This window comes from Triplophysa rosa, linkage group LG22 (genome assembly GCF_024868665.1).
Source record: "Triplophysa rosa linkage group LG22, Trosa_1v2, whole genome shotgun sequence".
Classification (NCBI taxonomy): Eukaryota; Metazoa; Chordata; class Actinopteri; order Cypriniformes; family Nemacheilidae; genus Triplophysa; species Triplophysa rosa.
This window is the reverse complement of record NC_079911.1, coordinates 5,720,992-5,731,875: the sequence shown is the minus strand read 5'-3', so window position 1 is coordinate 5,731,875 and position 10,884 is coordinate 5,720,992. Positions and strand designations below refer to the sequence as shown.

Sequence of the window (10,884 nt, the reverse complement as noted above, 5' to 3'; positions counted from 1 at the left end):
CCTACATTATTATAGGATTTAATGAACGTTACTTTCCTCGGCAATTAATGTAAGATATAAAAGATTATTATTATGTAAATGCGCCCATACAAACTTCGGAAGGAACTCAACAAGAAGATTTTTAATTAAAATAAAAGACAATTCTTTTTAGATAAACAAACTAAATTTATTGTAATGTATATTTATTTACATATGCAATATATATTCTCATCAACTCTTGTATTTAATTAAAAAAAAAAAATTAAGACAGGCGTTATTCAAACAGGACCAATCTGCGCTCGCGTGCTTTGTCGCAGGATTTTCCTGTCATTCATTCAGCTACTTTAGCTTTTAGCCGTACGGCTAACCGCTAGCCATCAACATGAGACCCGTATTTTGTTGTTAAGCAGAAATGTGCAAACTCATACTTCTGAATGGGACAGACGGTTGATCTTAACCTTCAGGTGAGATGTTTGATGTATTTACAGATAGTGATAATGGATTTAAACGCTAATCTGATCACTGCAATGCGCGCAGATGTGCAGACTGCAGCAGCTCGAGCTCCCCCAACAACAACAGTGTCGTAGAAACAAAACATTTGCATGAACAGTTAGAAGTCACTGTGTGTTTTCTAAACTTCAATATAACTCAGAGAATTTATCATATTTATTAATACAATTTTTTAGGAAATTATCCTCTACAAAAAGTTCACTTCTCAAGACCCAGTGAGTCTTAAGCAATATGTTACTGTCTGTTATGTGGGACACACACAACTGAATTCAACAAAACACTTTCTTTCACGTTTCTGCAGCCAGGTAAACCAAGATGCCTCAGAGTATTCTCAAGAGCACTCATTACATTGAGTTGGGCAGCTATCAGTACTGGCCCGTGCTTGTGCCAAGAGGGATCAGACTGTACACCTATGAGCAGATCCCAGTGTTCCTGAAGGAGAATCCATACATCACAGATGGATACCGAGCGCACCTGCCGTCAATGCTGTGCCTTAAAAGGTGAGTTTTCTTAGATGTTTTTTTGTTTGTGCATGTTTATAGCCAGCACACTGATCGTTTTTGCATGCATCCCACAGCATGTTCGTTCTGTCCAATGAGACTGTGAACATCTGGAGTCATCTGCTCGGGTTCCTCCTGTTCTTCTTGCTGGGCGTGAAGGACATGGCAACGGTTCTTCCGTCCGCAGGGGCGTCACGAGAGGACTATGTGATTTATTCAATAGGACTCTTTTGTTTTCAGGTAATTTACACAAATAAATGGAAGGACATATGTGAAAATGTATACCTGAAATGCACTGTAAATCACTTTGGTTAAAAGTGTCTAGATGGAATGTATTAAAATTGTGTTGTTATAAAATGAAATAATCTGTCAGTGTCAGTATTCTGACATTTTATTTTTTGTAATTAGGTGTGCATGTTGTGCTCTGTGGGCTACCACTTGTTTTGTTGCCACCGCTCAGAGAAAACGTGTCGCCGCTGGCTTGCGCTGGATTATGCTGGAATATCTGTGGGGATTTTGGGATGTTATGTGCCTGGAGTCTTCTATGCCTTCTACTGCAACAGTGTATGATTTGTCTCCATTAAATGGGATTCAGAGCAGGGGGGTTTCTGTTTTGAAATGATTTAAATGAGTTATTGTTATTCTACACATAAGGGGATAGTTCACCCAAAGATAAATATTTCATTTATTCACCCTCATTTCATTCCAAACCTGTATGTCTTTCTTCTGCAGAACACAAAAGATGATATTTTGAAGAACGTTGATAACCAAACCACATTGACTTCCACTGTATGAATACAAAACCACTGAGACATTTCTCAAAATATCTTCTTGTGTTCCACAGAATAGTAGTGATGTGAGGTTTGACACCGAGGCTTCGAAGCGTGTTTAAAAAAACGAAGCCTCTCACAGGGAAGCACTGTACCAGAGCTTGATTCCTTTTGCCATAACCACGTGATCAGTGATGTCCGAAGCTTTGTTTTTAGACACAATCACGTGACTGCTTCTGATTCACAAATTTCACGAACCCTTGTTCGATTGTCTCTTTCACTTCAGTAGTGAATTGGGACTACAACTGTCACAGGTGAAAGAATATACCAAAGGCAGCAAAAGCAGGAAATAATAAAGAAATAGCCTCGCACCGTTAAACACGTCCTGTTCCTTAATAGAAATCTTTAGATTTTTCTATTGCCCACAAAAGTAGTCCCCAGTTCACAATCACATCACAGTTATTCAATAATTTTATTTTGTCATATATGTCTACATGAGCCTCGCTTATGAATTTAAGGACTAAGACAAAAGCTTCTATGAATAACTGCATATGCTGATCGAAGCACACTTATAAAAATGTAGTTTTGTTCCATTTATTGAGTTTTTTTAAATGTAGTCAGTTATTCATTCAGTATGTAAAGCCTAGGCCTAAGTGCTACATTAACACTAACATACAAATTTTTTTTATTATTGATGTGTAGTGACGTATTACATGAAACATAAAAAATATAAATGGACACAGACAGCTTTCCACCCTTGGACCCCAAGATGGCGCCCTAGTGTGCACCGTTTTGAAAAGCTTCGAGTAATGAACCATTTTATTGATGCTTCGAAAAGCTTCATTTCACCATCACTACAGAATAGTCATATAAAGGTTTTGAATGACATGAGGGTAAATAAAAGGATGACAGAATTTTTATTTTTGGGTGAACTATCCCTTTAAACGCATTTCAATCTAATAAAGATCTCAAAGAAACAACCCAACATCTATTTTGATTGAACTTTGGTTTAACTAAATTTTGATTTAAGAACTTCTTAAAATTCCATATGAAATGCCTTGAATATTACATGTTTTCACAACTAGCAACACATTTTAATTTCATTTGTCTCAGTTTTGGAGGCAGGTGTATCTGCTGACAGTGCTGGCTCTGATCCTGGCTGTGTTTGCTGCTCAAATTCACCCGCACTACCTCACGCAGCAGTGGAAGAAACTGCGATCTGCAATGTTCTGCTCGGTGGCCGGTTACGGGATAATCCCGGCCTGCCATTGGGTCTGGCTCAATGGAGGATTTAACGCAGATATCGTACAGGTGATGTTTTTTATCGTTGTCTCATGTAATGTATTAATGCATAGTTCTACCAGTGAATATACATGAACATGCTGTTTTGTCATCTGTACAGATCACGTTAACGTCTCTTTCTCTGTGTTTGTGCAGGTGTTTTTTCCTCGAGTCCTGATCATGTATCTGATTGCTGCCTCGGCGTTCCTGTTCTACATCAGTAAAATTCCAGAACGCTACTTTCCAGGTGTTGTTCTATTTACAATTTATACAATCTACTGTATATACTATACATTCTAAGTTCTATACATATTTATACTGTGTTGTGCACTATATTAATCAAATATCCATTTATTGTTTTTTCAACATATCTGAAATATGTTACTCATTTGTATGAATAGGTTATATGATGCATTACATAATTTATTAAAGAACTGCTTTAATTTAAGAGCAAAAATTCACATATTTATTTGTTATCCATCCTCACAGGCCAGCTGAACTATCTTGGTGCCAGTCATCAGTTCTGGCACATGCTGGTGGTGGTCATGTTCTATTGGTGGCACCAGACTGCCATCTACATCATGAACTACAGACACAATCAGCCCTGCACAGACAGCAGCGGTTAACACAGAAGTCACATGAGCATCATTACGGTCTTGCAGATATCATGCTTAAAATCATCCGAGCCTTGTGTTTATATACAACAAACACATTTGTTTTTGGTGGGCATTATTTTACATTGTGGGTATGCTTGAGTCGCACAGTGAAACTTTACCTCTCATTTGCCTTGGAACTCCATTCCGCAATGTTAAGTGCAATCTATTTTATTTGTTTATTCTCTGCCTGAACAAACATCGGTACCCTTATCTGTTACTATATGTACTTTTTGTAATGAGCTTTTTACATGTGGTGTTTTATGGGGATCTGAAACTGTACTGGGTATGCTGTTACATCACCTCACTTTCCTGGAATATTTCTTATTTAAATAATATTCACTATCATTCTTTTGTGGTTGATGCATTGTTATTTTAAGTTTATTTTAAGTATAAAAAGGTTTGTTTTGCGTACATTAAGCACTAGAAACTGGTTTTAAGATTCAAATAATGTGAAAGCAAGCAACGCTGACTGTGAATAAAGGGTAAATACTGGTAGACATGTACTGAATTATGAACAAGTACTCAGAACTGTAGAAACTTGAGTTTTCTGTGTTTGTGGTTTTAATATTTTGGAATAATATAAACTTATTAAAATCTGAATGATGGAATAAAATGCTTTATGGTGTTTTATACAACAACAGGAAATTCGGATCAACAATTGAGATGTGTTTCAATGTTGTTGATGAATTTAGAGCTGTTTTTCAAAGTTTTTGTGATGCTTGGATCCAGATTTTGGACATTTTCATACTGATCTCTAGAATAGTGGAGACCATTGTAACACTTTCCGACGTGAAACCCGTTTACAACTCAATACAGAATGACAATTATCAGTCTGAAGAGAGTGGAGCCCTCTTCTATGTCTTGGGGTGTACTCTCACTAGGCAATCTGAACGGTGCCCGAGCACGTTTGACCCCCAAAGCCCGGTTCATTTGACTAGTGTGATCGCTCTGTATCGCACCCGGGCAGGGTTCGTTTAGCGGTCCCTGGCTCGCTTGGAAGAGGTGGGCCAGATCCTGAGAGGGATCGCTTTGTTTAGTTTGCTTCGAAGCAGTCGCATCGTAATGATGAAAGCGTGCCCGGGTGTGGATGGTTAAGAGCAACGTGAGCTCATTTATGCAAGCAATTATTTGAAGATACAGAACATATATATTTTACTTATTATTTGTCTCGGTCTTTCTGGAAAGCTTTGCAGGATTGGCTGGTAGAAAGGGGTATATTTGCTGACGGTTTCACTCTCACTTCACACGTTATATTGTTTGGAATTACCAAAGAGTGCTCCGTTTTGAACGATTTGATTAATATTATTATTTTATCAGCGAAACTCTTTATACATAAATGCAGATATTTTAAATCTCCTTTGTTTGTTGTATTTAGAAAGGATCTAAAATACTTCTCAGATGCCCTTAGTAAAATGAAAAATCAAAAGGCATTACAATTATTTAATCTGTTTGTATTGTATAATCTGATGTAATTATATTATTTATATATAATTTACTTTATTTTATGTTTTGCCTTATAGTTTGTTGTAATATTTCTTTTGTCTGGGAATAATATGGACCTACTCTGTTGAGCCTTCCATACCAGATTAGTTTCCTTTGTATAGTTATTGATGCCATTTTGTTGTATTAAAAATTTGCACTCAATAAAAATAAATAAAAAAAGAGCAATGTGAGCACAGGCCAGCGGGGGGAGTGGGGCCAATCGCGCTCGGGCACAGTTGAGAGCAACCGGGCGAAATGAGAGTACGCCCTTACATACCTCTTTATACCCTTATTCTAATTCTCATCATCCTTCATCGTTTTTACTTCCTTGCCCTTATATGGCCTTTTCTTTGTCGTCTCAATACTTTGATCTTGTATACAGACTACCTAATATCTCTTAGGGGTGCTATAGACATACATTTCTGAAAATATTCGTTAACCTTTAAGTCGTAGGCACATTTCTACCATGAATCACTTTACTGGAAAAATATATTATTGGCAAAGTAAAAAGAGAACACTTAGCTACGTATGTATATGCATAACTAGCTTTGCTAAAGAATGATTCAATAAAAAAATGAATATAAGCAATGTTTCCATTACACAGGATATAAACAAATTATAAAAATGTTAAAAAAACACTTTTTAAATAAAACATTTGACATCCGTACACAGATTTTAATCATTTTAACCCTTAAATTGTAGTTCACTGCCACCTGCTGGATCAAGAGAATACTACACAGTGAAGACAGTATTTAACACACAGATATCAATATCTGTGTTTATTATTCAGTTACTGTAATCTATTAATTTTCACAATGTAAACACATACAATTGTTTAGCTCTGGCAAAGAAAAATGCTTTATCGTCCTATAAATATCATTAGAGGTAAAGGTTATAAAACCCAGCTATATAAACTATGATTGTAAAAAAATCCTGTTAGATTAAGAATAAAGTTTATAAGGGTCTTCTGATATATTTTTTTGTATTTTTATAAAAGTGACATTTAAACATTTACTGACACCTTCACATAGTTGGAATAGTTTTGGATATGTGTTTGGCTCAGGCTTTGCCATCTTCACCACAGATCTTCAGCAGTGTTTGGCGATAATCTCCTGATGTTTCAGACTAAATCAAAAGACACACACAACGATATAAGATTAATGTGAATTCTGACATGAAGACATAGACAAAGGGAAAACAAAACAAGATTTGTAAATACAATGGGAATGTCATGTCACAGTGCAAAGAGGGTGTAATGCACAAAAACACACTAGCGAATGTGCAGAAGAAACCTAATCATGTTCACACATGGGTGAGCAATGATGTTATGCACTAAGTAGTATGTACTCCAATCTGGCTCCAATTTAATTAACACATTTATAAATCTCACAAAGATGCATTAGCCATGTGCTCTCATACAACTTTAAGGTGGTGCTAATTATATTATTTCTATAATAATATATATATTTTTTATTCTCGCTACATGACTTTTATAAGAAATGATGAGTCATCGAGCAGCATTAAAAGCATTAGAACTGTATGTTCACATTTATTGATTCTCACCTCAATAGCAGAATATAAAGAGCAGCCGAACAGTTTCTTATATTCTGCCTTGATGTCCTGCAGGTCAATTTCCGATCGGCTCACTATGATCCTAGTTAGGGTGGATTCAGTGGTACCAGCACCCTGAATAAAACACAAAAATGAACCGTTAAAAATGTCTGCTTTGTTCTTGTGAATCGTTTATTATAGTATTATATTTCATTTAGGCATTTTACTTAAATTTGTAAAACGTGCCAAAAAAGAGACAGAGAAAGAAATAAGAGAAAGAAACAGATCCAACCTTCATGCTTTTATACAGCCGCTCTGCAAGGTATGCTGGGACACTCTTCACACACTTAACTATAGAATAGAAAAGTAAAGTATTACGTCGATACATTGGATATGTTGAGATGTTTAACCCTGAGCAGTAGTAGTGATACTTTCTTTAGGAAAATGTTGTGTTACTTCAGATGTTACCTATAGCCACAAGAATATCCTCCAGTCTTCCAGACATCTCCCTCTCAATGCTTTCCTGAAGGGTCTTTCCACTCACAGCCTTATATTCAACCAAAGCTAACATACAGCACAAAAGTGATTTTTAACATAGTATGCACTCATTTGATCACATTCAAATATTATTTGCAAATGTGTGTGTAATTGAGAAAAACACCTAATGTAGTTGGTCATACTTTGTCTGAGCTGAGGAACGCTCCTACGGCAGAGGATGTCGATGAACTTGCTCTCGTCGGTGCCCCACTTTTTCTCCCCCGCTTCATATAAGATCTGTAGAGTATTAAAAGGACAGTTTGAGCGAAAATCTCGTCAGTTTCTCGTTTTTGTGTCTTTGTTTTTCTTCCATGAAACACAAAATGAGAAATGTGCAGCAGACTGTCCACGCTGCTCTTTTCCATACGATAAAAATGAATAGTGACCACAGCTGCCCAGCAAGATTTACAGTAAATAACAACTTTGAGTTGACACATAAAGCTTTACACATCAGGCGACTTAGAATACCGTTTTATAATGCTTAATGCTTTTATGGGCTTGACAGACCGTGCTCCCCATTCACTTTCATTGTACAGAGAACAGCTCAGACATTTTGCTAAACTAAATGCTGACATTTTAGCAAGACATTTTATAAAATGCTTCCTTTACCAGGAAGATCACCACTTTAAGAATTGGCTAAATAAAAATATATGCATGAAAAACATATAGCCGCGGAAAAAATTTAAGATAGCATTTCAAAATTATTTTTCTGAATTTACTCTTTATAGGGATGTGTTTAGGTAAAATAATCATTTTTGTTCAATTCTGTGAACTACTAACAATGTTGCTCCCAAATTTCAAATACGAATATTATTTCTATTTGCGTTTCTTTGCAGGAAATGAAATTCTGTATTTTAAGTTTATATTCACTTTTAAGCAACACAACAGTAATATTTGTACATTTATTTAGGAAAGGTTCAAAAATTCTATTGTTATGTGATGACTGCGATTTTTTATCAGAGTTTTGTCATGCTATCAGTCTTTCACATTGCTGTTGAATGACTTTATATCACTCCTGAGATTTGTTTTGTTGAAATTCTGGACTGGAATGGCCACAATACATCTAGAAATGCTGATTAGATAACAATTTGGAATGGTTTTCTGCAGCTGTAAATACAAATGAACTCTTTTAGCTGAGATACAGCGACTTGATGCAAGCATCTGCACAAACAGCAGGCTCTTGACCTCACCTTAGCATCTTCTTTAGCTTTTGCTGCATCCACATTTGTACTCTCGTCTCTCTTTCCCTTTTGGTCAGACAGAATAACAAATAGTAAGGCAGTGCACCTTATTTGAATGAATGTAAATATGATGCAGGACTATTGATTTGACAGAACCTCAGCGAGCAGCACCAGGGTGGTTTCAAAGTCCCCTGACACTTCAGATTGAAGGTCATGAATTAGTGATCTTCCTGTTTCTGTAAAACAGATCAGAAGTAACATAATGCGTTCCCATAACATTTACACAATCTTTTCTTCTGCTTTTTTGATAAAGTAAGTGAAGTTAAAACACCCCTGATGAAATACGAACCTGCCAAATACGCGTCAGACAAAGCATTGATCTGATGGTTGGAGCGGGATGCAAACAGTTCTTTCAAAACGCTTTCGTTTGTACCGGCTCCCTATGTTGACAACACAATATATCAGCAAAAGTCCAAATAATGAGATTTATTGCCTGTCTATATTGCATCAGCGACAGTCAAACAAAGTACTACTTGTGATTAAAGCTACCTAAATATTTTCAAAAGAATTATTTTTGTAACTAAAGAAAAGAGATTACTTTTATCGCCCGTATATATTCTTGGCAGTCGAACTTAGCAGGTGGCGTTAACAGAGCAACCAAAACATCTTCAAATGGTCCATGAGTGTCCCCTTCCAAGTCATCACTAAGAGTCTAAAATACGAAAACATGAGAGTTTGTATTCAAAAGGTAAACAATCGACACTGTATGCGACAGATTAAGCCTTTACCCTTCCTGTAGCCTCTCGGTACGCTTTACAGATCAGCTGACGCTGGGCATTGCTTCTTTGAGTTAGAATGTCAATAATAGTCTTCTCTGTGGTCCCTGAAGAATTACAAACGCACACACATTTACACACACATACACTGACTCACTGTTACAGAACAATGATCAGCCAATAGTAAACCACTGGCCTGTGTGCACAGTAATATCTTCAGGACTATAAAACCACACCTTTGATTGCTAACTTAATGACTTACCAATGCCCTCAATAGCTTTTCTTAAAGCAGCGGCATCCTCGCTTGGGTTAAAGCCAGGCTTTTCTTTAACGGTCCCACGTGCTGTTGACTACATGGGTTATGGATAAAACATCAAACTGACAATTACATTTTCATGATCTAATACATCAGGAAGATATCTGCACATTTGACTTAAAATCACCTATTCAGCCTCATGTTGTTTAAAACTTGTTTATGAATCGTTTCTTCAGCGGAACACACAAAAAAAAAGATATTTTGAGAAATGTCAACGGGGTCCAGTGTTGTTTGGTTACCAACGTTTCCCAAAATATGTTCTTTTGTGATCAGCAGAAGAAAGAAAGTCATACAGGACACGAGGAGGAATAAATTGTGAAAGAATTTTATTTTTGCCAACTATCCCTTCAAGGGTTATAAAACAGGAAAACATATTGGCAATCTTACAGTTACAGTAAGAGAGGAGGGGGAGTCCAGGAGGAGATCCAAATCATCCTACAAAAAATAGTACATACTTTGAATAAAAACGTATATTTAATTTATTCAAACAATACATCATATTTCCCAAGAACTCCTTTAGCATAATACTTAGCCTACATAATCAATACACGTAATTCTATTAGACATTAGATTGATGATGTATCAAAAGGATTAAATGTAGCCCACTCTTCGGCTGTACTTACCCAAACAGACGACATTGCAGATGTTTGCGGGTTTTATTTCTGCAATATAACAAACATATTCTTGATATTCTTTACACGTTTGAAGAAAAGCATTAATGGATTTTCTCGGAGGATAACGTCACCCCGATGACAATCGCATACCAAAGATGTTTATAAAATGTTACAAGTTCAAATCCGCTACACATTTCACAGTAGGATGAAGCTAACGCAACAACACATTCCGCGTCAAAAGCATTGTGGCAACACATTATGACAAACAATTCAAGAACGTTGATAAATGCACGATTCGACAGAAATAATCGTTTAAAATCCCTACAGAGCACACAACTTTACCTTTAGAAAACGTCTCTCCGTCCAGCGTAAGCCACACCTTTCACAACTCTCTGCGGCTACGCCCAAACCAACTCAGAGGATATGAGATCGAAATGAGATCACGTTTCTGCCTGGACTCTCGCCCAGAACAGGACTTTTACTTTTTAGTAAACATTGTGCTTCCTAAAGTCAGATATTAAAAAGTTGCATTTAAATAACGTGAAGTGATCTTGTAGTATTGTCCAATAAAACAAATCAGTTGTACAGTACATCCCACTGTCAGATAGACAGATGTGAAATAGATACTCACACAAGTAGTAGTGGCAGTGTTATTCAAAAGCTGTTCCCTTTACATCTGTGAAGCAGTTTTGAAAGAGTATGAATTGTGTTTTAGTGAGTGCAAATGTGTT

The 10,884-nt window shown here is 36.5% G+C and overlaps 2 protein-coding genes across 3 annotated transcripts; one reads left to right on the top strand and one right to left on the bottom strand.

Moving 5' to 3' along the window:
- The first annotated feature begins 309 nt into the window (after positions 1–309).
- paqr3b (progestin and adipoQ receptor family member IIIb) lies at positions 310–5,007 on the top strand. 2 transcript variants are annotated; one of them, XM_057321563.1, is made up of 7 exons: positions 310–443; positions 791–989; positions 1,067–1,229; positions 1,398–1,553; positions 2,873–3,070; positions 3,197–3,287; positions 3,530–5,000. In XM_057321563.1, exons 2-7 carry the CDS (start codon positions 805–807, stop codon positions 3,664–3,666), a joined length of 930 nt encoding a protein of 309 aa, XP_057177546.1. In that variant the 5' UTR covers positions 310–443; positions 791–804; the 3' UTR covers positions 3,667–5,000. The 2 variants fall into 2 exon arrangements, with proteins under 2 accessions (XP_057177546.1, XP_057177547.1); XM_057321564.1 differs by lacking the exon at positions 1,398–1,553 and having other exon boundaries at positions 3,530–5,007.
- Positions 5,008–5,838: 831 nt separating this feature from the next.
- anxa3b (annexin A3b) lies at positions 5,839–10,585 on the bottom strand. The gene is made up of 14 exons (XM_057321562.1): positions 10,496–10,585; positions 10,163–10,201; positions 9,927–9,974; positions 9,486–9,573; positions 9,236–9,330; positions 9,046–9,159; positions 8,797–8,887; positions 8,604–8,683; positions 8,457–8,513; positions 7,410–7,503; positions 7,198–7,293; positions 7,022–7,080; positions 6,742–6,864; positions 5,839–6,303 (listed from the first exon to the last, which is right to left on the bottom strand). Exons 2-14 carry the CDS (start codon positions 10,175–10,177, stop codon positions 6,238–6,240), a joined length of 1,026 nt encoding a protein of 341 aa, XP_057177545.1. The 5' UTR covers positions 10,178–10,201; positions 10,496–10,585; the 3' UTR covers positions 5,839–6,237.
- Positions 10,586–10,884: the final 299 nt, after the last annotated feature.

Coding starts and splice junctions, on each gene's coding strand:
- anxa3b (XM_057321562.1), bottom strand. Junction 9,331..9,485: donor AAAAGCTATTGAGGGCATTG/GTAAGTCATTAA, acceptor GTAATTCTTCAG/GGACCACAGAGAAGACTATT. Junction 7,504..8,456: donor AAGCTAAAGAAGATGCTAAG/GTGAGGTCAAGA, acceptor AATACTCTACAG/ATCTTATATGAAGCGGGGGA.
- paqr3b (XM_057321563.1), top strand. CDS start 805: ATGCCTCAGAGTATTCTCAAGAGCACTCATTACATTGAGTTGGGCAGC. Junction 990..1,066: donor TCAATGCTGTGCCTTAAAAG/GTGAGTTTTCTT, acceptor TGCATCCCACAG/CATGTTCGTTCTGTCCAATG. Junction 3,071..3,196: donor TTAACGCAGATATCGTACAG/GTGATGTTTTTT, acceptor GTGTTTGTGCAG/GTGTTTTTTCCTCGAGTCCT.